This window comes from Macrosteles quadrilineatus, unplaced genomic scaffold (assembly GCF_028750875.1).
Source record: "Macrosteles quadrilineatus isolate MER2022 unplaced genomic scaffold, UCM_ALF_1.0 Scaffold_7__1_contigs__length_78375512, whole genome shotgun sequence".
NCBI classification, from domain to species: Eukaryota; Metazoa; Arthropoda; class Insecta; order Hemiptera; family Cicadellidae; genus Macrosteles; species Macrosteles quadrilineatus.
In genome coordinates, this window is record NW_026542600.1 from 63,368,901 (window position 1) to 63,389,510 (window position 20,610).

At 35.2% G+C, this 20,610-nt stretch overlaps 1 protein-coding gene across 2 annotated transcripts in view; it reads right to left on the minus strand.

The window, feature by feature from the left end:
* Window positions 1-842: 842 nt before the first annotated feature.
* Window positions 843-20,610, minus strand: part of LOC128998683 (probable G-protein coupled receptor No18) — a 60,208-nt gene continuing 40,440 nt past the window's right edge. The window contains exons 1-3 of one of the 2 annotated variants that reach the window (XM_054424921.1): window positions 9,311-9,445; window positions 4,487-4,637; window positions 843-3,250 (exon numbers count right to left, since the gene is read on the minus strand). In XM_054424921.1, coding sequence (XP_054280896.1) covers window positions 1,870-3,250; window positions 4,487-4,626 — 1,521 coding nt within the window. In that variant the 5' untranslated portion in view covers window positions 4,627-4,637; window positions 9,311-9,445 and the 3' untranslated portion in view covers window positions 843-1,869. Of the gene's footprint in view, window positions 3,251-4,486; window positions 4,638-9,310; window positions 9,446-20,610 lie in introns of those variants that run through there. The other variant, XM_054424920.1, reaches the window with a different exon arrangement.

Below are 20,610 nucleotides of genomic sequence, written 5' to 3' on the forward strand. Positions count from 1 at the left end.
TAAATATAAATCAATTTTAATAAAAAAGGGGTTGGAATGCCAGTAATGCAGTCAGTCTGATTTTGAAAACCTTTTTCGAATTGAAACGTTGTGTTTCTTTGATACCAGCAATTTTTTATGTCAATCTAGCAAGTTGTCTGCAGATAATATTACAGTATAACACAACATAGGACTGCCAGATAAAATTTTGGTTCTTCTGAATTATATTCCATCTTACTTCCTTTTCGCACGTGATATTTATTATCTATTATAGTAATATTAAATTACCATCAAATAGTGTAAAAAATTAGAGTTTTAGGGGACTCTAATGCATATGATTAAATGTTTCCGGTACCTTTAAGATGTACATACAACGCTTCTCTTTTATGCTTAAGTTTGATTTTTCCTCTGGCATTATACTGTATATTTGTTAATGTATTTTACATAATTTGTAAGGTTTACCCTACATCTTATATAGACTTTTTGTGTTTTGTATTTGGTAGTTTTTTGTGTGTTGTATCACGACTTGACTGCTATACTTTGCATATTTTTTACCACTACTCTCTGTAGTGTATTCAAACTTAGGTTCGACTTATGTATTGTTAGTTGTAATGTGTTAATTAAGTTTTTTTCACCTGAGGACGGGATCAGATTCCAGATCCCAAAACGTTGTGTATTTTTTTACCACTGTGATGGAAATTATCCACAACAAACCTTTGAACAACATTAACTCACCATCACCAACAATGAACTTCCAACAAAGAATTTTACTATGTTGTAGCCTATTAGGAGATTAAATTGATTGTTTATCTATTGATATTTCAGATAAACGAGGTGGCTGGTAAAAGAATGTTACACAAGTTTAATAACACAAGATAGCTTGGTTTATTCAATACATCAATTTGACATATAAAATTACATAAATACATGGAACTTAGTTAAGTAACGGCATGAAACTCAAACGGCTACTTACCAACGAAATAAATAATAAAATGCTCTAAAATGCAAGTAACAAAACAGTAAATTTTAATACTGCAAATGAAATAGGCATTAACATAGGAAACAGATTCTGACTAAACGTTACAGGAAATCGTCTATTTTCTTAACATAGTTTTTGGTTAAATAGTCATACTTTAAGAGATCATATCCCGCGTCAGCCGGTCAGTACTGTGAAATGCAGTACAATCTAGATACATCACATTTGGCCAGATCTACTCGAGATTCTCATTATGCAATACTTGACTAAGGATGGCACCAAAGTAGCGTGATGGCGACTCGCTACTCACTTTAGCACTACTTACTTCATACAGTATATACAAACACATTTACATCTATATCGATATAGAACCGAAGCACCTAAAGTATATTTACAATGACATAGAGAACGAATACTATAATAATACTAGGTAACGTTCGAAACTCACTAGTTCAATGGTGGGGACTGGGTCGTAAGTAGATGACGCTGTCTCTTCGATCTCTTCAAAATACGAGTTCGTTAAATGAAATGTATAGTTAATGAAGTGAATAAATAAAATAGAGTCGATCGGTAAAATAAATAAAGTTATAGGTGCGATAGAATTATACATATTTGAAAACGAACTCGTTTACTAGGAAGAAACCGATTAGATATTCGACAAATAAATGTACGAAGAGCGAAATTTATTTTCTTCAGAAAATCGCATCCACTCCTAAAAATATCAGTGAGTATAAAAAGTAATCCTAAATATAATGACTCAACAATATGCATAATAAATACTAGTCTTATCTAAATTAGATTAATCGAGTCTACAATTCAGCACTAAACATTTGGTAGTATTTAAGGCACCGGTCTCCTTTGTGAAAGCCCTTTGGTGTAGGCGATGCAGATAGCACTTGGCATTCAGTCAGTAGTCAGCACTCGTCAGCAGTATAGCTAGAGATAGATGCAGCAGACGTGGAGCGCTGCGTCGACGCACTACCACCACTCGAGAACGAGCTTCGACTGTGGTCCACGTCCAAGGCAACCTCCGGCACACAGATCAACGACTTGCCTGACACTTTATCGAACTTAGTCACTATCTGAACACCTCCCTCCCACCAGACCCGGCTTAAAAAAGAACCTGTCTTGACTTGTGAGTTGTTCTCGTCTCCGCCCTCGGCGAGTAGATCTAGAGCAGTGTGGCTGTAGTCGGCGGGAAGCCCTCGCGGCCTCTGGCTTTGTGCTCTCTGCCGGTCTCCAGGCGGGCACATGGCAGTAGATCGTCTTGTGATACCAAACAGCTTCCTGATATCCCTCTGTATCCTGCGGTTCCTATGGGCGAACAGCAGCGGCGAAACTACGGACGCGATTACCAGTAGTGTTAGGCTTAACTTGGCAACGGAGTGAGGTACGTGGATGCCGACCAACGGAGAAGTGAACAGTACGACGAGTGAGAACGGAGACCAACATACAAGACCCATCACTATCACTAGCGCTGATATCCTGGCGGCTCTGGTCTCTTCGCGGTACTTGAACATACTGGCGTTGGAGATTCGGCATCTTAGTGAGTTCATAATGAAACTGGAGGTACTTCTGAGGCTCGATCTTGTTGGAGATCTAGTCATCGAAGGTTTGACGAAAACAGTTGGATCTGCGCCGTCCACCGACTTGACTGAGAGCCTGGGCGACTCGGAAGTATCTTCTGGATCCGCAGATTGCTGCCCTGACACCGGCACTACGGCGTAGGAGACTGGAGGCGTGGATGCTACCGCGTTGCTCGTGTAGAACCCCGTACTGGATCCATTCCTGCGGGTCCTTTGGCTGTTCTCGTGGGCGGCGAAGTAGATGGAAAGGTACATCCAGCAAATGGCCGAAAATGGTAAAACGAAGGTAAGAACTGAGTAAATGACAGAAAATACAGATATGGATGGTTCCGTGATTATTGGAATGAGCGGAGTAAACGCCGATTGACGATCTCGGTCACATGACGTCCATATGATATTTGGAGAGTTATAGAAGAGACCGCCAGCCACGGCCCAGAGGCAGCTAAAGAACCAGGAGACGGAGATCATGAATCCACAGCGGGTGTTGTCGATGTGAGAGTGATAGTGGAGAGGATCTATGACGGCGTAGTACTGGTCGATAGCGATGAGCAGCACAGACATGACGGAAGCAGCACTGAGACCGGTGCTGACTCCCTGGCTGACTGCGCAGAGGCTATGGAAGCTCGGCATCAGCATGGAGTCCACCAGCACCAGCGGCAGCAGCAGCCAGCAGGACAGCAAGTTCGTCACCAGCAGGTTGATTACGAACCTGAAGATAAAATTTATATTTACAATTGTGAAGCTGTCTACAGTAATGACTTTTTAACTCTAAACTTGAAATAAAATGTGGTCAATTCTAATTTAAAATTATAAAAGTTCGATCCTACTTGGATTGTTTATAAAACGACCAGGAGAATCATATGATTATATTTACATTTGCCAGTTTGTAAATATCTGAAATACATTATCCATTTTTTTTAGTAAAGTATACAAGATTGTAGCAAATTATGGAGGGGTTTGTGCCAAAACCGACAATAGAGCAAAAATATGTTGTAGGTCCAATAAATACTTCAGTAAATAATGTAAACGTATCTAAAACAGAACAAATCCCCGTGAATATATGGAAGGATTCATCAAACTGCTCTTAGACATCACTTAACACTCAGCCGTATCAAAGACAACGACATATTGCACATTAGCATAAACCTGAAGGCACTATTCTCCATTAGACGAGCCCTGCCTGGCACACAGAACATTCACTTCTCACGAAGGGAGAGCGTTATAACATGTATTTTATGTTTAATCTTACAATGGTAATAAACAAAATTGATTTGAAAAACTCAAATAAACATCAAATTTAGATACATAAATTACATAGTAAGTTTGAATACATTTTAACTATCCTATGGCTGTTTTAATATTTTGTGCAGATTAAATTGGTTACTTAAAAAAAACTATCTGTAACAAGAGCCAAGGAAAATTATTTTGGTTCAGAATTAGATAAGTATGCCACTTTTTAAGTATAATTCAAATCACCTTAAATATCTATTACGGCAAGCATATGGGACTGAATTTGATTTCCGAAGATATCTTAAAAAGGAAAGGTGTTAACGAGTAGCATGTATTCTAGGTAGAGTGTCTGTTTATGATAAAATAAATATTATGTACAAACAAAATTAATGACGATATGTGAAGCTAGTGGTTTGTTTAAGAACATAGCCGGACCAATAGTTTATATTTCTCTCCGGAAAGGTAGGCTGAAAGAAACTATGTCCTTAAAATTTTTGCTATTAAAAATGTAATAGATGTATAGTTTCTGGAGGTAATGTAAAAAAGAGATAACTCCGAAATTTTTTTCTGTGTAAAATAGTAATTATTTTAGTAATATTAATTTATAAAATTCCATATCCATCCAATTTCACTATACAATTTTTTTAAACTAACTCATTTTCCACAACATACAATATATGTAATTTCTGTAAAGCTTTACCAAATTTGTACCAACCTGTTAGAAAGAGTTCGAAGGCCAGGCTTGCGATAGAATACTAGAAGGACCAGAGAATTGGAGGCGGTTGCCACGACAAATACAACGATGAGAAGTACATCGCAGACCGAAGATAAGTTCCAAGCGATTCCAAACGCCATACGGACGCCTCCTGGAACAAGTTAAGTAAAGTTAGGTCACACCCTCTCATAACTAACAAATGTTACAAGATTGACGACAATAGAGTGCATATGTTGATCGTTTGAATGAAAAATTATAAGTGCATATACACTTTCAGGTATCCAAATTTGAATTAAATTAATTATTTACTAATGTCTATCCAAGCAGTCAGTGAAAGTAATGTTGATCCAAAATAAAACGGATTCTCTTATTAAGGAGACCGTATTTTACAGTATCGCATAATCGTATTTAAGTAAAATGGAATTGTGATAAATCAAGGCATGTAGGTTGGCCTGTCTTCGCCTAATGAGCAATCGATCGTCGGTTGTTTAGGATAATAACAAAACAGCCCGTACTCGGGAAGACCAGATTTGATTTAAATCAATCAGTCCGTTGTGGGAAGACCGGTCCCCGGTGAGTCATGTGTCCAGGGTCGTCACCTCAGAGTATCTATGCTGAAGATCCATAAGCTCAATACCGTGTCTACGTTACGGCTTTAGAACAAAGGGAACGCCTCGATCCTTTCTTGTTGAACGCTTTGTTTTGAAGGTCAATATTAAACATGTTACGCGATGTCCAGCTGTTCAGGGTCAAAAAGGTGCGAGTATGTTATCGCAGTTGTATCTTAGCCTCATTTTACAAAACTCTCGTCAACCAATTTGTACACTAGAGTGTGTGTCATTTTATTTTCCAACATAATCACGTCACATATTCGTCGTTAGTTTTCAAATGTACCAAAATAAAACAAAGTTTGCTTGCATATTTTGTATTGAAAAGTCAACCTCGACAGATATATCCCTGTCCTCCCAAATCCTTATCGAGCCCGAAGCCGAGGTCCAATTTCAAGGCCCTTGCATGTGAAAGTGCGGGCCCACTCCCAGTGCTGGGTCCTCGCACGATGATGTATGGGATAGCGAGGGCGAGGTGCATGTCACGGACGCATCTCTGTCTGTAGCCACGGACCTTGCGGAAATCCGGACGTCCATCCGCAGGACTGGCGTGGGCATCTCGAGTGAAACTTAGCATCTACTGGTTACGTGTTCTACCAGTGAAAAAGCGAAAAAGAAGCTTGAGGTGTAAAATTGGTTTGCATATTAATAAAAAAAGCTTAAACAAGTCTATTTAGTCTAAATTGTCTATTATCTTTGATTATCTTAAATTCCTAATGGTAATAATTCATATGCATTAACGATATAAATATTTTTAGTTAAACATCATTTCCTTGCTCACATGCTTGGTTTATACTTTCAATATCCAATAAGAACATTTGCCTTTGAGATAAGATAGTTTTGGGAGGCTTATTCATAAATCGCTTGATAAAAATGCTTCTTGGGAGATAGGCAATTTGTTTTATCCATTAAGCATATAGTCAAGAATGACATATATAAGCAAATCAGTTTATAAGACAACGATTAAACAGTTGCAAATTCTATCTTGCCTTGAAATGTCTGAATAGTCAACAAGGTTTGGTATCTGTATACCATTATCAGAACACACTGATTGACCCAACCGTTGTTGAACCTAGGTTATCGGCGCTATAAACTTATTCAATTCAATCATTCAGCGATTTATACAAAAAGATAAGTGTTCGCTATGTTTTAAAATTTGTTTTATGTTTTCTTCTACGTTTTTTGTCAATTCAATATACAGCAAAGCTGTTTTTGTGCATTTGGAATGTGTTATGTTTAAGATGTATATACTGTAGCATATACATGCATTTTTTGTGTGCTTCTTTAGTTTTTGTAGTTTTGTATTGTGTGTTTATTCTATAAAGTGATTTGGTCTCCTTGGTTGTAACTTGAAAAATCAAAATTTTTATTGAGAATGTAAATACACGAATTTTCAGAAGATAAGTTGAGCCCTCAGTAAAATGTTTATAATTATTGACGTTTCTCTGTTGATTTTCAATTACTAAGAAGAATGGACGTATCATGTTGCTACGTATACTTAAAAGGTACATACATAATACAGTTACATAATGACTGGGACTGGTGGCGTCGTCCTGTAATCCAGCTACTAGGAGGTCACGAATTGTGGATATTTATAGGGATGCACTGTGGATGGGATGCTCCCTGGTGTGGATTAACGTCCGCACTAGTGATTACTACGACTATCCGCAGTACTATCCTAATAATTAGACCAATTCGTTAATTATGAGGGAAAAATGTGGTTCAGATTCCACAATAAACTGTAGGGTTCTTAGTTGCCATTAGCTGTATGGGCTATTAATTAACAGCTGTGTCTAAGTAACATGTCGGCCTTAGTCACTAACAAGACTACAAGATCGCGCCACTCATCCTACACTCATCCTTCACTCATATTTGGGTAAAAATACGCACATAGTGGCGTCCCCATCTTAAATAATTGATAATTGATAATTGAATTAATGACGGCTCAATAGAATTTTAAGAAAACGGGTTGGTTCTCATATCTTGGCCAACATTTGTTTATTGGTTGTGTTCAGGTATATGCTTTCTCGAGGTCAAAAATCTTAGACAACGAGTGGTAAAATAACGGGCGCTCAATACATCAAATAAAAGAGGTTAAACGGAAGTATAACACCAGGTCAGATAGTGATGTTATCCTGCTACAGTAGTGGAGTGGTAGGCCTACTGTATGTGAGTCATCATAACATTGTCTGAGCCAGCAGGCAGCTGCCAGCGAGCCACGCCGGCGCATGAACGTAGCGCGTGTAGTGCTGGTGTAGTGTGGTAGTGGCCCGGGGCATCACCAAGCTGAACTCGACAGGCTATCACCCGAATTTAAAATTTCCATCATCTAGTCTTACATAATTTATCTTCCTCAGATAATTGTGTGTACATCCACATTTCGCGTTATCAATTGCCAATGTTTCGCGTGAGTTCTTATAGGCCCAAAAACTAAAATTTTGTATATATTTTCATTTTAAAACAGCAAAGTGGTTCGAGTATTAGTAGTAGTTTAAGTTGAAACAAAACTGAAAAATTATTTTATTATTTTGTTTTATTTTGTGGCAACCCAATGGATATGTTTTTCATAATCGTATATTTAAAATAATTACAGTATTAATTTTAAACACGTTTGATAAATTAATGTTTATTTTATATTTATGTACCCAAATAAGTGTAATCCTTTACACAATTAACGTTTTCAATTACCAGTGCTTCAGTCAAAGCTTTTGTAAACCTTTGGTTTTCTATTCGCTCATCCCGTCCCATCACTGTAACTTTGTACACTTTGTACCTATCAGCCTCAGATGTATTACTTAGCTTTTAACCTAATACGAATTATACTTGAACAAAATCGAGAAAGAAATTAACTTTTTGTCTTTATTCTACGATTTAGTAACACATTTTAATTTGAAGGTTTAAATGGACACATGTAGGCCTATCTATGGTAGGGTAAGGATTTGCAGTAGTATGGCAATAAATACTAGTTTAAGCTGCTATTTATTATACTTACGTATAAAAGCACGTCAAGATAAAAGCACAAAAGACCAATTGTTTTTTTGTTTGGAATCGATTCATCAAATTTAAATGGTTGAATTTGGTTGGCCAAAAGACACGCCTATTGTAACAATAATAACTTCAGATAGTTGTATCGCTATAGTAAAAAGCTATTTTAAATAGTATACATTGTTCTCGTACTACGGAGAACCAACAATCGGTTTGTACGCAGTTTCATGATAGTACAGGTCAATGTGCGTTTGTAAAAATCCCCTTGACCTTTATCATGCCTCCTTCACTTGGGCTCGGCAAAGACTTGTGTAATCTAAAGGCTATTTTTATCTAGTAATTCCCCTTACATCGACAAAGTATCACCCACAAAATAAACAAGCTAGTATCAAAGCTACAATCAAGAGACCTTCCACGTAGACTAATAAACATTAGTTATCGCTTGTAAAATTGTTAAATTTCATTCTATGATAAGTTTATTGTTTAGAATGTAAAACTGAGATATTTTGTATGAAGATTAACTGTAGATTATCGAAGCGAAACCTGAACTTTATAGCTTTATAATGCATAACAGAGAGTTAATTATTCTTGGTATTTTTGAAGGTGCCTTGAGGGTCGACAGGGCTTCTCAAAATAAATTATACATACAAAGCCAGGGAGTGTGGGTTTTTCATAATTAAGTCAGCTACTCAAAAGACTAATAACTCTGCTTCTTAGTACAAACGCGATGTACTGTTTTGTACAGAATTTGTTGTACTTTAATTGAGAGAGAATTTTGAAAAATAAACGTTTTAAATTGTAAAATGTAGTTGTTCATATTAAACTCATACAGCTCGCATTTGTTCTCAAATAACACTGATACAAATGCCTTAGGCGTATGAATTAAATACGAATATTGCTGGGAAAATACCAATGTTTTAGTCGTAATGGTGTGCTAGTAAAAAAATAAATAATAAACATGTAGTAAGATTATATTTTCTTACAGGTTGCAATACATGGAGAAATCTTGTTTATTAAGAAACATCAAACAAATGCGTTTAAATATTGGCAGTTTCATAGAGATTCAAACAACGAAAATCCCCACAGTTAGAAAAACCAGGTTCATTCCAATACGATAAGTTACCAATACCACATAAACTGGGAATTTAGATCTGTTGGGAAATTACAATGACATATCTTAAAACTGGAAATCGTATTACAAAAGAAAAATCACGAGGAATAAAATACATACCTTAATGAATCAGTTAAGCCAATCGGAATGTAACCCCGAGGAGTTTGACCATAATGGGCAGACTTCCCACCACCGGACTAACGCCTAACCGATCACAAAACTTACTGACTGTCGACTACAGACTACTGACTAGTGACTACTGACTGACCATTGCGCAAGTCATCTAGACTTTGGCCTGCACGCGGCTCACTAGCGATATTCAGGCGTACACCCTCATTGACCTCTTATCACAAACCGATCACTACTGATAACACGGGTCAAACATGTCTCATCGGTAACGAACGGGACACACTTACATGGAAATTCCCTGCACTCCACCCAAGTGGTCCGCCTCGACGGTCAAAACTAGAGTGGTTACTTTGTCCATTGGAAATGTCCATAGAAACATGTTTACAGCGTTGCGTCAGACATGATAAAGCACAAGAATGTTTATAGGCCAATCTGTTTAGTGTGTCAAATATGTAAAGGCTCGTTGTTATTACAACAGAGGGTTTTGAACAGTTTACCATCTGATTAGGGTGAAACAACTGCTGTTGCTGGATCATAATTTTAACCATAATGTCTGATCACACATTTTGAAACTGTATTCATGCTGTAATATTTTACAAAGTCGTGTATCCCGTCACAATGACTGATTCCATATTTTTTAGGCAAAAAATAACTATCACATTCATATTTCATGATCGAATTAAATTGCACTCAAACCAATCTCAACACCTTCGATTTCCTTTAGTCCACTTTTGTGTTTATAAGCTAACAACCTTTTGTTGTTTTTAATCAATAGATCACCATAACATTTACCATCGTACACGTTTTAGATCATATTAAAATTATATTTTCAGTTTTCCAAGGAAGATCCAAAACAAATCATAGTAAAATTTCACTTAAAGTCACACGTTGAACTTGCGTTTATCAGCAGTCACACTGCGTGCGTTAATCAGTTCGTAGTTTTTTAGGGAGCCACTCACTCGAAAGGCAAGGTTAACCACCTGGTTTGTTTCTGTTTTTTGGTCGTTGTCGAGCCTCATTGACAACTGTCACTTGTTTTGTAAGAGGAAAGTGAGTTGAGCTCTACCAGCAGAGCTACTGCGTTACGTAAAATAGCTGGCGATGTTGCATTGTGTGCGCAGTTTCACTTCCCGTATCACCCAGTATCTGCCGAAATCGCGCCGCGCCGTTGTCACGTATCTTATGAACACCACATACAGATTTTAGGACACGTTGATATGTGAATATTGAAATTTGAACACTGATATAATTCACTTAGCTTCCACCTAAGTGAGACATCTACGCAAAAACATGTATGAAATATGACCAGAATATGGATCAGACTATTGACATTATTCTGTGAAACATCCTGTTATATAGCAATGAAGACTGGAACGCAAGGATAGAAGTTAAGTGTGAGGTAGTTAGAGTAGACTCAGGATAATAATGCAGGCCAATCAACACTCAACAGTCACTAGTGTCAAGTTGAACCGAACCTTGTATTCGTCCTTGAACTCAGATGCCCCGGGTTCTTTGTTGTACAAAGATAGAACCGTCAGTTGTCTCTAGGCTGTAAATAAACGCATTAACACACTTCCTACGATACTTACACTACGTCCGAACTAATAGTTGCTGAAATATCAGTTACTTTTTTGAATAGTGAATTTTAACTAATTAGTTGATGGTGGTGTGCGGTCAGATTATTTGCATTTAACAAAACCCGATTCATAGTAGAAAGTAGTGTAGCCTAGTGCAGTTATATTGCCTGACTAGTACAAGTGCTATTTACAGTAGGCCGGGCCGTGGTCGACTAGCGCGACGGTAGAATGATGAAGTGAATGTGCTATATATAGGTCGGCATTGTATGACAAGTAGCTTGTTTGCTGTTGTGTGATGTGTGATTGGACCTATCCACTACATTCCAACGTGTCTATCTTACTGCCAGACATTGAAACTAACTCTGCTCCAAATTAAAACACGAAATAAAATATAACCAGCATGTGGTCGACTTTGATTCATCTAGTTTCCTTTGGAAAATTCTGATATTAAGCTGTCGCGATAAGAAACCCAAACGTCCCAAACCCTTAATCACTTTTAAGAAACCCGAATTCACAGTTCTAAAAATAAAACATCATATATTCAAGCTATTGGATAAGTAACCCAATCATTGTAAAACTTATAAAAATAACTTTTACACTTATGCCAATACGTTTGTCTGTAAATCATTCTAATAATGCATTATAAATTTATTGTGATGTATGTTTTTTTGTTATATTGTAGCCATTGCTATGAGGTTTGGCTATTAGGAAATGACAATGTAATTCCCAAACAGATCAGTCACTTTGATAACAGCATAGGATTAACTCGGTGACACACAAGGCAAAATTGTATTAACCGAGAGCGTTGATGTTGATGGTTAGAATTATTGAAATAAATCATGAAAATATACAGACTGTCCCAAAAGTCCCGGACCGGTTAAATATTTTCTAAACGACAATAGATAAATCAATAAGATTTGGTACATCAACACCACAACTAAAAATCTACTTTTTTAAGGAAATATCAATTTTCTGCCACATCATGGAGACGTCCCACAAGGAGTCAGAAGGAAATCTTAAATAGAAGCATAGGTTGACATGTACATCAAATTAAAGGTCTTTACTAGCAGAATATATGAACCATATTTCCAGAGTAGACTGTGCTGAATATACTGATTACCTTACGAAAAGAAAATTACAATGACATTTTATACAAAACCTTTTTTATGTAAGAAGGTATTATTTAAGGCGTTGGAACTTTCTGCATTCAAGCCAAATTTCCCCAAATCACCCTCTATGGTATTTGTAGTGCCTATAACCATACATATCAACAAAATAAAATAGATTGGTAGGATTTTATGCTTTTTTACCTAGATGGATATGTGCATAGGTGCAGGGCAGTAGCGAATCTGCTTATACACACCGTACATTTAAGAAATAAACTAATAAACAACAAATTAATCCCGTGTATATGAACAGTTTGTGTAAATCGTTTATAAAGCTCAGTTTCCCCACCACAACAAGGCGGTGTATACACAAACAGCTGAGCGAGCGGTCACTCAGAAGTAAGTTTCATTGACCACTTGCATTGTCACGGTCAACAGTTGTTCTGTGGGTCATCACGTGATGTGAGAGACATCCTCGTTCACTCAGCAGACTCACATATTCAGCACAGTTGCATTTTTGATTCAGTTGTTAAATGCATATTATAACAAAGCAGCATAGTCAAGTGCTCGCTCGCTATAAATTATAGTCTAAATCAGAGTTTACATGTTTGTTATTATGCTTTTTAGCACCGCTCAATTTGCTCCTGCTTATGAGGAAAAAGGCTTATAAGTAATTTATAGCAAGTAATCATAGTGATTTAAGTATGAAAAACATGCAGAAGAAAAGTCGAGGTTTTACATAAAAAATCCCGAGTAGCGCAAAGAAGTATATGAAACTTACAATCTCTATTTAGGAGTTCAGTGGGTTTTTATTTATAAGCCAAAAGACTCTTATGTTCCACAGATAAACGGTTAGCTATCAATACAAAACATAAGCAAATTGGCTTAACATGATAGGTTTCACTGTAAAAAAAAAACTGTTGTAGCATAACAGTCTATTGTTAGCAATTCAAATTGGTAGCATATAGGAAGCTTTAAATACAAATCAAACTCTACAGTAAACCAGTATGATAATATAGTTCAAAGTAAATAGACAACATTAGCTAAATGGATTAGTTTTATTGCACTAGAGAATTGAATAAAGTCTAAATGTTTAAGATTCTGTAACTAATAACAATTTCAAAGAGCAAGAGCATTAAGTGTTTTCACAAAACCTTCCCCTAGTTTGAAAAAAGTTAGACGTAGAACTTACGCACAAAAAGCTATCTTTCAAAGCTTAAGATGGATGGCTTTTCTTGATTTCGTACAAGACGTTAAATGATGGTTTATGGAGCACTTAAGTTTGTGGAAGTGGATTGCGAACTGTGAGGAGCGAGCAGCAATTACACCAGACACGGTTTCTTCAACACTACCTTTGAAGGTGAAATACACTTTAAAATAATTCACCAACATTTCTGAGGAAAGGTTGACATACAATAAACAAAGACAGCTGATCTAAGTACGGAGGGATTTAAAAAACTGTTGGACAGTTTTACAGAAATATGTGAGGAAAAGTAAAACTTGAAGTGCAACTACTGCACCAAACTGGTTTTTGGAAATATATAGATAATAAGCATGGATATGTGAAGACTAAAATGAATGCAAATGTGTAAGAATTGACTATTAAGCACATAAATGATATAAGTAGTCATTTGGGTTGTGAAATATGGCTTATTTGCCATGAATGCATTTAAAACTCATACAAATTACGTCGGATGTGGATGTTTTTCGTGCTAATATTTGCATGAGATGGAAATTTTTAGTCCAACCGTCAAACTGAATATAAAATACACAAAGAGGTTATTCTCAATTTGAATAACACTTTAGTTCATTTTAATACTTTGCATGATTTGATTTTATCCACAACACTGGAACATCTATGTTATGTGTTATTATGTAGGTGTTTTCAAAACATTTAGGTGAATATATTATTAATATTATTTACTATATTCTGCGAAGTGCGAAGTATTCAGAAGGCCCAAGGTAAACCTAAGGATTGACAAGCATGTAAAATATGAATATTTCATGATGTAGTCTACATGTGATCTGACCACCGACACGCTGGTCTCTTTTAGTTGACCTATAGATTTTGATTATTGACACCCTGTAGACCTACTGTCCGAAGATTGATTGTTCATAGCTAACACAGTCACAAACAACATCTTGTCTTATACAACAAAGTAATTACTCGAATGAAAATTCCATTATTTAACAACACAAATGGTAAATAACATTTACCAACAGTTGTTTGGTCAAATTAATAGTACTGACAATTTTATTCTTTCTACACATGAAGGGGACAAAAAATATATTTCTTATTAAACTATATAATTTTTTAAATTGGTTGTCTTATAAAATGAGTTAGCTTACTTGTTTATATGTACAATTATTTATGAAACTCTTAACAAAAAACTGATTGCAGCTAAAAATTTAGGTTTTATTCCACACGTACACGATTTAACGAGTCTTGGTTTCGTTACTAGGTTTTGGAAATTATCATAAATGTTACAGTCATATAATGTTTAAAGCTTTACGGTAAATGCTTGTTTAAATACTTGTTAAATACTAGTTTACTTGTTGAAAAGTACGGAAATGTCGGCAACATTAAAATGAAAATAAAATAATCTATGTAATTGCTCACAAAATATGTTACTACGTACACACTGTTCACATTATTAAAACCTGTTTGGATTTAATATTAGTCTATTTCTACTTTTCACTCATTGTATTAACATTGTACATTGTTTTAACATTGTATTTTATAATTTTATATGCCCAAACCAGGTAAGAAAATCAGGCGTAAAAATAAAATTTCTTATACCAAAAGCAAATTATGAAGTCCAAGCAAATTTAATTAAGTTGATTATTGCTCATTATTCATTTGAGGTCATAACTCCTGCTTAAATTGTAATGAAAGCAAATTGTTAAGTTTACTTATTCATTTATATAACCCTTCATCGTTCACAGGTGTTTTCACAAAATTGAGTGAACACACAATTGTGGTGTCAAAATATATGGTTAACTTGCATATAAAAAGCCACACCAATAGAATCAGCTGTTCCAATGCCCAATACTGTAGAAAACGGAGTTTCATGAAAACTTAATGCTTTTAGTTTGCTCGTCATAGTTTGATTATGAAACCAACTTCTAAGCCAAATAATGGAGTACGATGGACCAGGGGCTTTCCCTTCTGCTTACCAAGTCATTAATTAATTAGCTCAAAGTTTGACAGAGTTGCAGCTCCTTCATACTCGATGGACAACAGTTTGTTATTAGGGACTAGGTAACATGAAAGGGGGTGTAATGAACAAGATTTAAGAAGAACTACGTCGTGTAAGTTCTCTGTATTAATTCTTAGTGTTTACTGACTCGATTCTGTTAAACTTAGAATATTATATGTTCAAAGTGATAAGATTCATAAACTTTCATACAGACGAAACGTTTGACAGGAAAGTTTCTATAGTGGTATTGATAAGTGGATGTGCAACTTTTTGATATTATGATTAAAAACATAGTGGGTGATATTACTATTTTAATTATGCTTAACGTTAAAGGTAAAGAGGTTATTTTAAAACCTAAAATTCCGTTGAAACGTTGATTGAAAAAACTTTTCTTGGAAAAATAGTTTTTACGAGTAAATAGTCGGCTGCGAATACAAATTCATAAGTTCCGATGATTTGAAAATACCTTAGCTAGGCTAGCATTTAACTGCCTGAGTTGGTTAATATGAATTATGATTGCAACAGTTTACATGTGTTAGTGTTATACATTATTCCTAAACTTAATCCTACAGCCAAATATATGAAGCGGTAATTATGTACTAACATCTTTTTCTTATTTCTTCTAAGCTATTCATTTTTTAAATGCCAAAGATTTAAGGGCAAATATCTAGAGCTTGTAGTTTCTCAACAGTTTCCGTACTGTCAACCCTTTATGGACTTAATTGGATTGTTTTTCGCAACAGAACACGATAGCTGTAGTGATTCACAAGTGTTATGTTCAATAGAAAGATATGATTTGGTAGTCTAGTGTTGAATCATGTACTTAGCAGTTTCAGACACATTACCCAGATAACCAACCCATACTGGCCTTCTTATAACGACATAAAAGGTCAAGAATGAAAAACACCCAAAACTCGCGAACCAATTTGGCCATGATAAATCGCATATGCGTACTCGATGGTTCTTTGGGGAAATTCAAAGTTGAGGCGCTCTACGACCGGCGAGGATTACAAATTTTCTCTTTTTGTAGTTTGTGGTTAACAAAATATTTTTGTATAGCAGACTTACAAATTATGTTTTGGCGTAAAGTTAAACGTATTCGTAATGTTACAAATAAATCTGTAAATAAGTAATGTTACATTTTTCAAATATTACTCCTAGTTATTATTTTTTGATGCTAAGAAACATTTCGTTGTTTATGATTACTTTAACCAAGTAACTCATAAAAAAGTTAAGTTTTTCCGGACCTTAATTATTGTGTGGATCAGCATTATTTTGTGACTAGAAGTGAGCATTTTAAATGACACTCGTAAATGGTGCCAATTTACAAAGTCTAGAACATTACTGGCTTAACTGAAAGTATATAATTATTTTTGAAATATACTATATATTATTATCAGCGTCCTTTGATTATTGGAATGTCCAATACAAATTTTCCATCCTCCTAATATATTTTCCTAAAGGTGTGTTTATTAGGTTACTAAGATATTGCAAACGTTTAAAACCATATCCAAACTAAAAATGCTCACTAACACGACCCGTATCAATACAACAAAGTTATTATTTAATAAAAAATTATATCATTGATATTATTTTGATTTGACTATCGGTCAATGCCTTTAACAATTAGCTTGCCACAACCATGGGTGTGCATTAAAAGTATTCGTTTTTGAGTTTAGCAAAAACTAATATAGCAGTGGGTGTGGTGTATTCGTTATGAAGTTTATTCATTTAATGTTTAGGTCCGGAATGTATATTCTTACACGTAATATATCACAACAATATCATTTCACAATATATGGTGATGACAATCAGATGGTTTATGGAGTTATAGATTTCCGTCCCGTAATGAGTTTACTGTACATATATTCTGAAGCTGCCTAGTTCGCAATAAATACGGTCAAATGCACCAAAGCCATCCGGAACATCTAGGTCATAAATTAAACAGCGACCATGCTGCTGTTCCGCCTCGCTCATCGATCCCTTCGCGTGTCAAAAATTACTACTTTTGTCTTCCCATATAAGAGATTTAAATTTTAAAACATGAAAATAAGACGCAAAAACTTTCGTAATAGAATGATTGGACTATCTAGCTTTATTCTAGTTAACAGCTGTTCCTGTAAAACAATGATAGATTCTGATTTATACATGTAATATATTTGATAGTATGTAACAGTAGTTTGGATTCGTCATTAAAACTAATTTTAAAGTAATTTAGGAAAGTGTTCATGATCAGGATGAGGTTTGTAATATTAAACACTTTTGTGATGGCCAAAAACTCATTTGGATCGAGCGAGATTCTACTAAATAGTTTAATGAACTGCAACAATTTAAAATTGAATATTTGACACATAATTTATGTTATGTCAATCATCATTCCCCGTGGTTTAAAAACTCAACATAAACATGTACATTTTTTTACAATGAAAACACATATGATTTTTCATGTTAACTGGAATCATTAATACTTATCTCAAAATGCATAAAGGTGTTTGTATAAACTCAAGACTACTCTTTGGAACTACTTGGCTGTATTCTGACGTATTTTGAAAGCATTGAACCGTTGTAATTACCAGGTTGACAAGCTCAGTGGCGGTGCCTCACTGAGGAACCCACGACATCCGCTAGAGCACGCCCCACGTCACCATAGACGTGTATGTCTATGGACATTCATTATTACTGAACATTCATGGTCACTACGTCACCACCACTTTTAGGGCACCTTAGACATTGTAACCACTCTGTAGGCCCGTTGCAATCCCAGGGTACCTCATCTCATACTTTGTCACACAATTAAAAGTTACTAAGGAACGACGTCAAAACGTAACGGTGCCACAGGAATAGTACCGTAGTACGACGGTGCCCACAATACGTTACTATGTTATCACTGCACCTCGGTATTACACAAATCGTCACTAAGTTACCATGAAATTGTTGTATAACGAAGACGTAACCAAGCCATTTATATATCATTTTAACAAAGGCTATGGTACTACGATCTACAAAAAATATTTTTACGCGACTTTACAGGGTGTCTTGCAACCATATGAACAAACTTTGTCACGTTATTCAGCATGTCAAAAGAAACACAAAATTTGATACAACATGTGTCCTATCTCATTCCGTTTTCGGTCTATCTGTCTGTATGTGATTTTTACTAAACATTCATAACTCCTTGACCACTAGAGCTAAAGCGTTGAAAATCTGTAAAATTTTTTATCTTATTGACCACAATGTTTGTGCAAAATATGAATAAAAACTCGTGAATCGTTTAAAAATGGCAGTTTTTTAAAATAGTTTATGCTAAATTCTACGCATTTTTTTTTGTTAATTTTACCAAATATTTTGAAGAAATGTAAAATCTAGTAAATTTTATGCAGATTATAACGATTTTAAATAGAGAAAACTGTAGGTATGGCAGGAATAAAAGATTAATATCTCGGTTATTTTTTGTCTAAACTAAGCTTAAGATATCGTTGTAATCTGCATATAATTTACTAGATTTTACATCACTTGCAAATATTTTGTAAAATTAACGGTTTTCATGGAATTTCGCATCAAATATTTTTTAAAGTCGCCATTTTTACACGGTTCATAAGTTTTATCCATTTTGCACAGACATAGTGGTCAATAAGATAAACATGTTTACAGAATTCCAACGCCGTAGCTCAAGCAGTTGAGGAGTTATGAATGTCTTAGTAAAAATCACATACATACATATAGACTGAAAACGGGATGAGATAGGACACGTGTTATATTACATTTTTTGTTTCTTTTGACATGCTGAATTACGTGACAAAATTTGTTCATACGATTGCAAGACACCCATATTGTGCTACTTACCAATAGAGCAACACATTGTGAGGTAACATAATCCAACAAAACGGATCGACCACTGTATTCAAAATGGGAATATGTGTTTGTAGGTAATAAAAATAGTGTATATTATTGAAGTTTCACAAACCCCTAGCCTAATACAGTACTCCTATTAAACAAATATTCAATCCGCCAATGACGCTTAGTCCCACATCACAAATATGTTTCCGCAGTTGCCACACCCGTATCATAGCAGTGATCTTCACACAAAAGAATGTGAATTGCCAGAAATAATTAATTGCAATTTATCAGTCCAGTAACAAACACATTAGTTGGATTTGTAAACATTGATTTGCAAGTCACAATGGCCAATCACTCGATTATCAGCTAGGCTTACAATCATCAGTCACGAGACAAAACATCCAGAAAGTAAAATAAATAGTGTGTCATGAAGTATGTATCCATTTGCATTCCTTCACACCTCCATCATGGAAACGAGAGCTCTATCTCATTGATACTGACTGGTACGTGACTAACCTACAGCGTTAGTTCTCGGTTCATGGAATGAAACGTAGATATTTTACTTATCCATTGTTAACTGGCTTATCTTACTGACTTAGACTCGAGGACTATTAAGACGAAGAAACTGAAATTTCCACGACGTTTTATGATCATAATCCACACTGAAAATGTCACGGCATATAGGAATAAAATATTTCTATAAGACAGATAAGCATTTGAAATTTGGTTTTTTTAGAGTGCGTTAGGGTAAGTTAGTAATAAATAATAATAAAATAAGTAATCAATTAGTATTTTCCAGTCTGTATTTGTCAGTTGAAGAGCCTAAGTGCTAGTGCATTGACGGTAATCCCTTGATTTGGACCCTGGGGGCCCTAATTCCTGATCGGGCTCTTCAGGAATTAGTTGAGCCAAACGGTCCTTCTTTATTTATTGGATAAATGGTACAACACTTAGCTTGTTGATGGATTCACACATTTGATACATGGATACCTTTCAAAATGGACAGTACCTAAAGTAAGGAGTTGACGAACGGAAAATTGGACGCGTAAGTCAATAATGGAGTTAAGTCAGTATCCCTTATTAAAGCTATAATATCTTGTAGATATCCTACACAAGCACAGTGTATGGGTAATATGTTTAATTATACGTTATTTCACATGAAAAAGCAATACAATAGCCACTGTGTATTTCCCTGACTTTGTTGTTATGCTTTCCCCCTGGCTAGATGAGTTCTCCCAGTTTGCAAATTTTTTAAAATGCTAAAAGGTTTTAACGATTGTTTAAAAATATTGTTATTTAAAACATAATTTATTCTTATAAAACATTATTGTAAACGCTAGAATTAAATTCACAATGGACTAGAAATTATTCAATTTCAGATTATAAATATAAATATCTACGTATATTATTTTAAATTTGTTGATTCATCTAACTCCATTATAAACCCATCCTTTGTTCATATTTGGGTTGAAATATTCTCAGTTGCATCCGCTTTTGATTTTAACAGTACACGTAGACTTCTCATCTTATCGTCAAACTTTATATTTGTTTCATGTTGGTGAGCCTTAGTG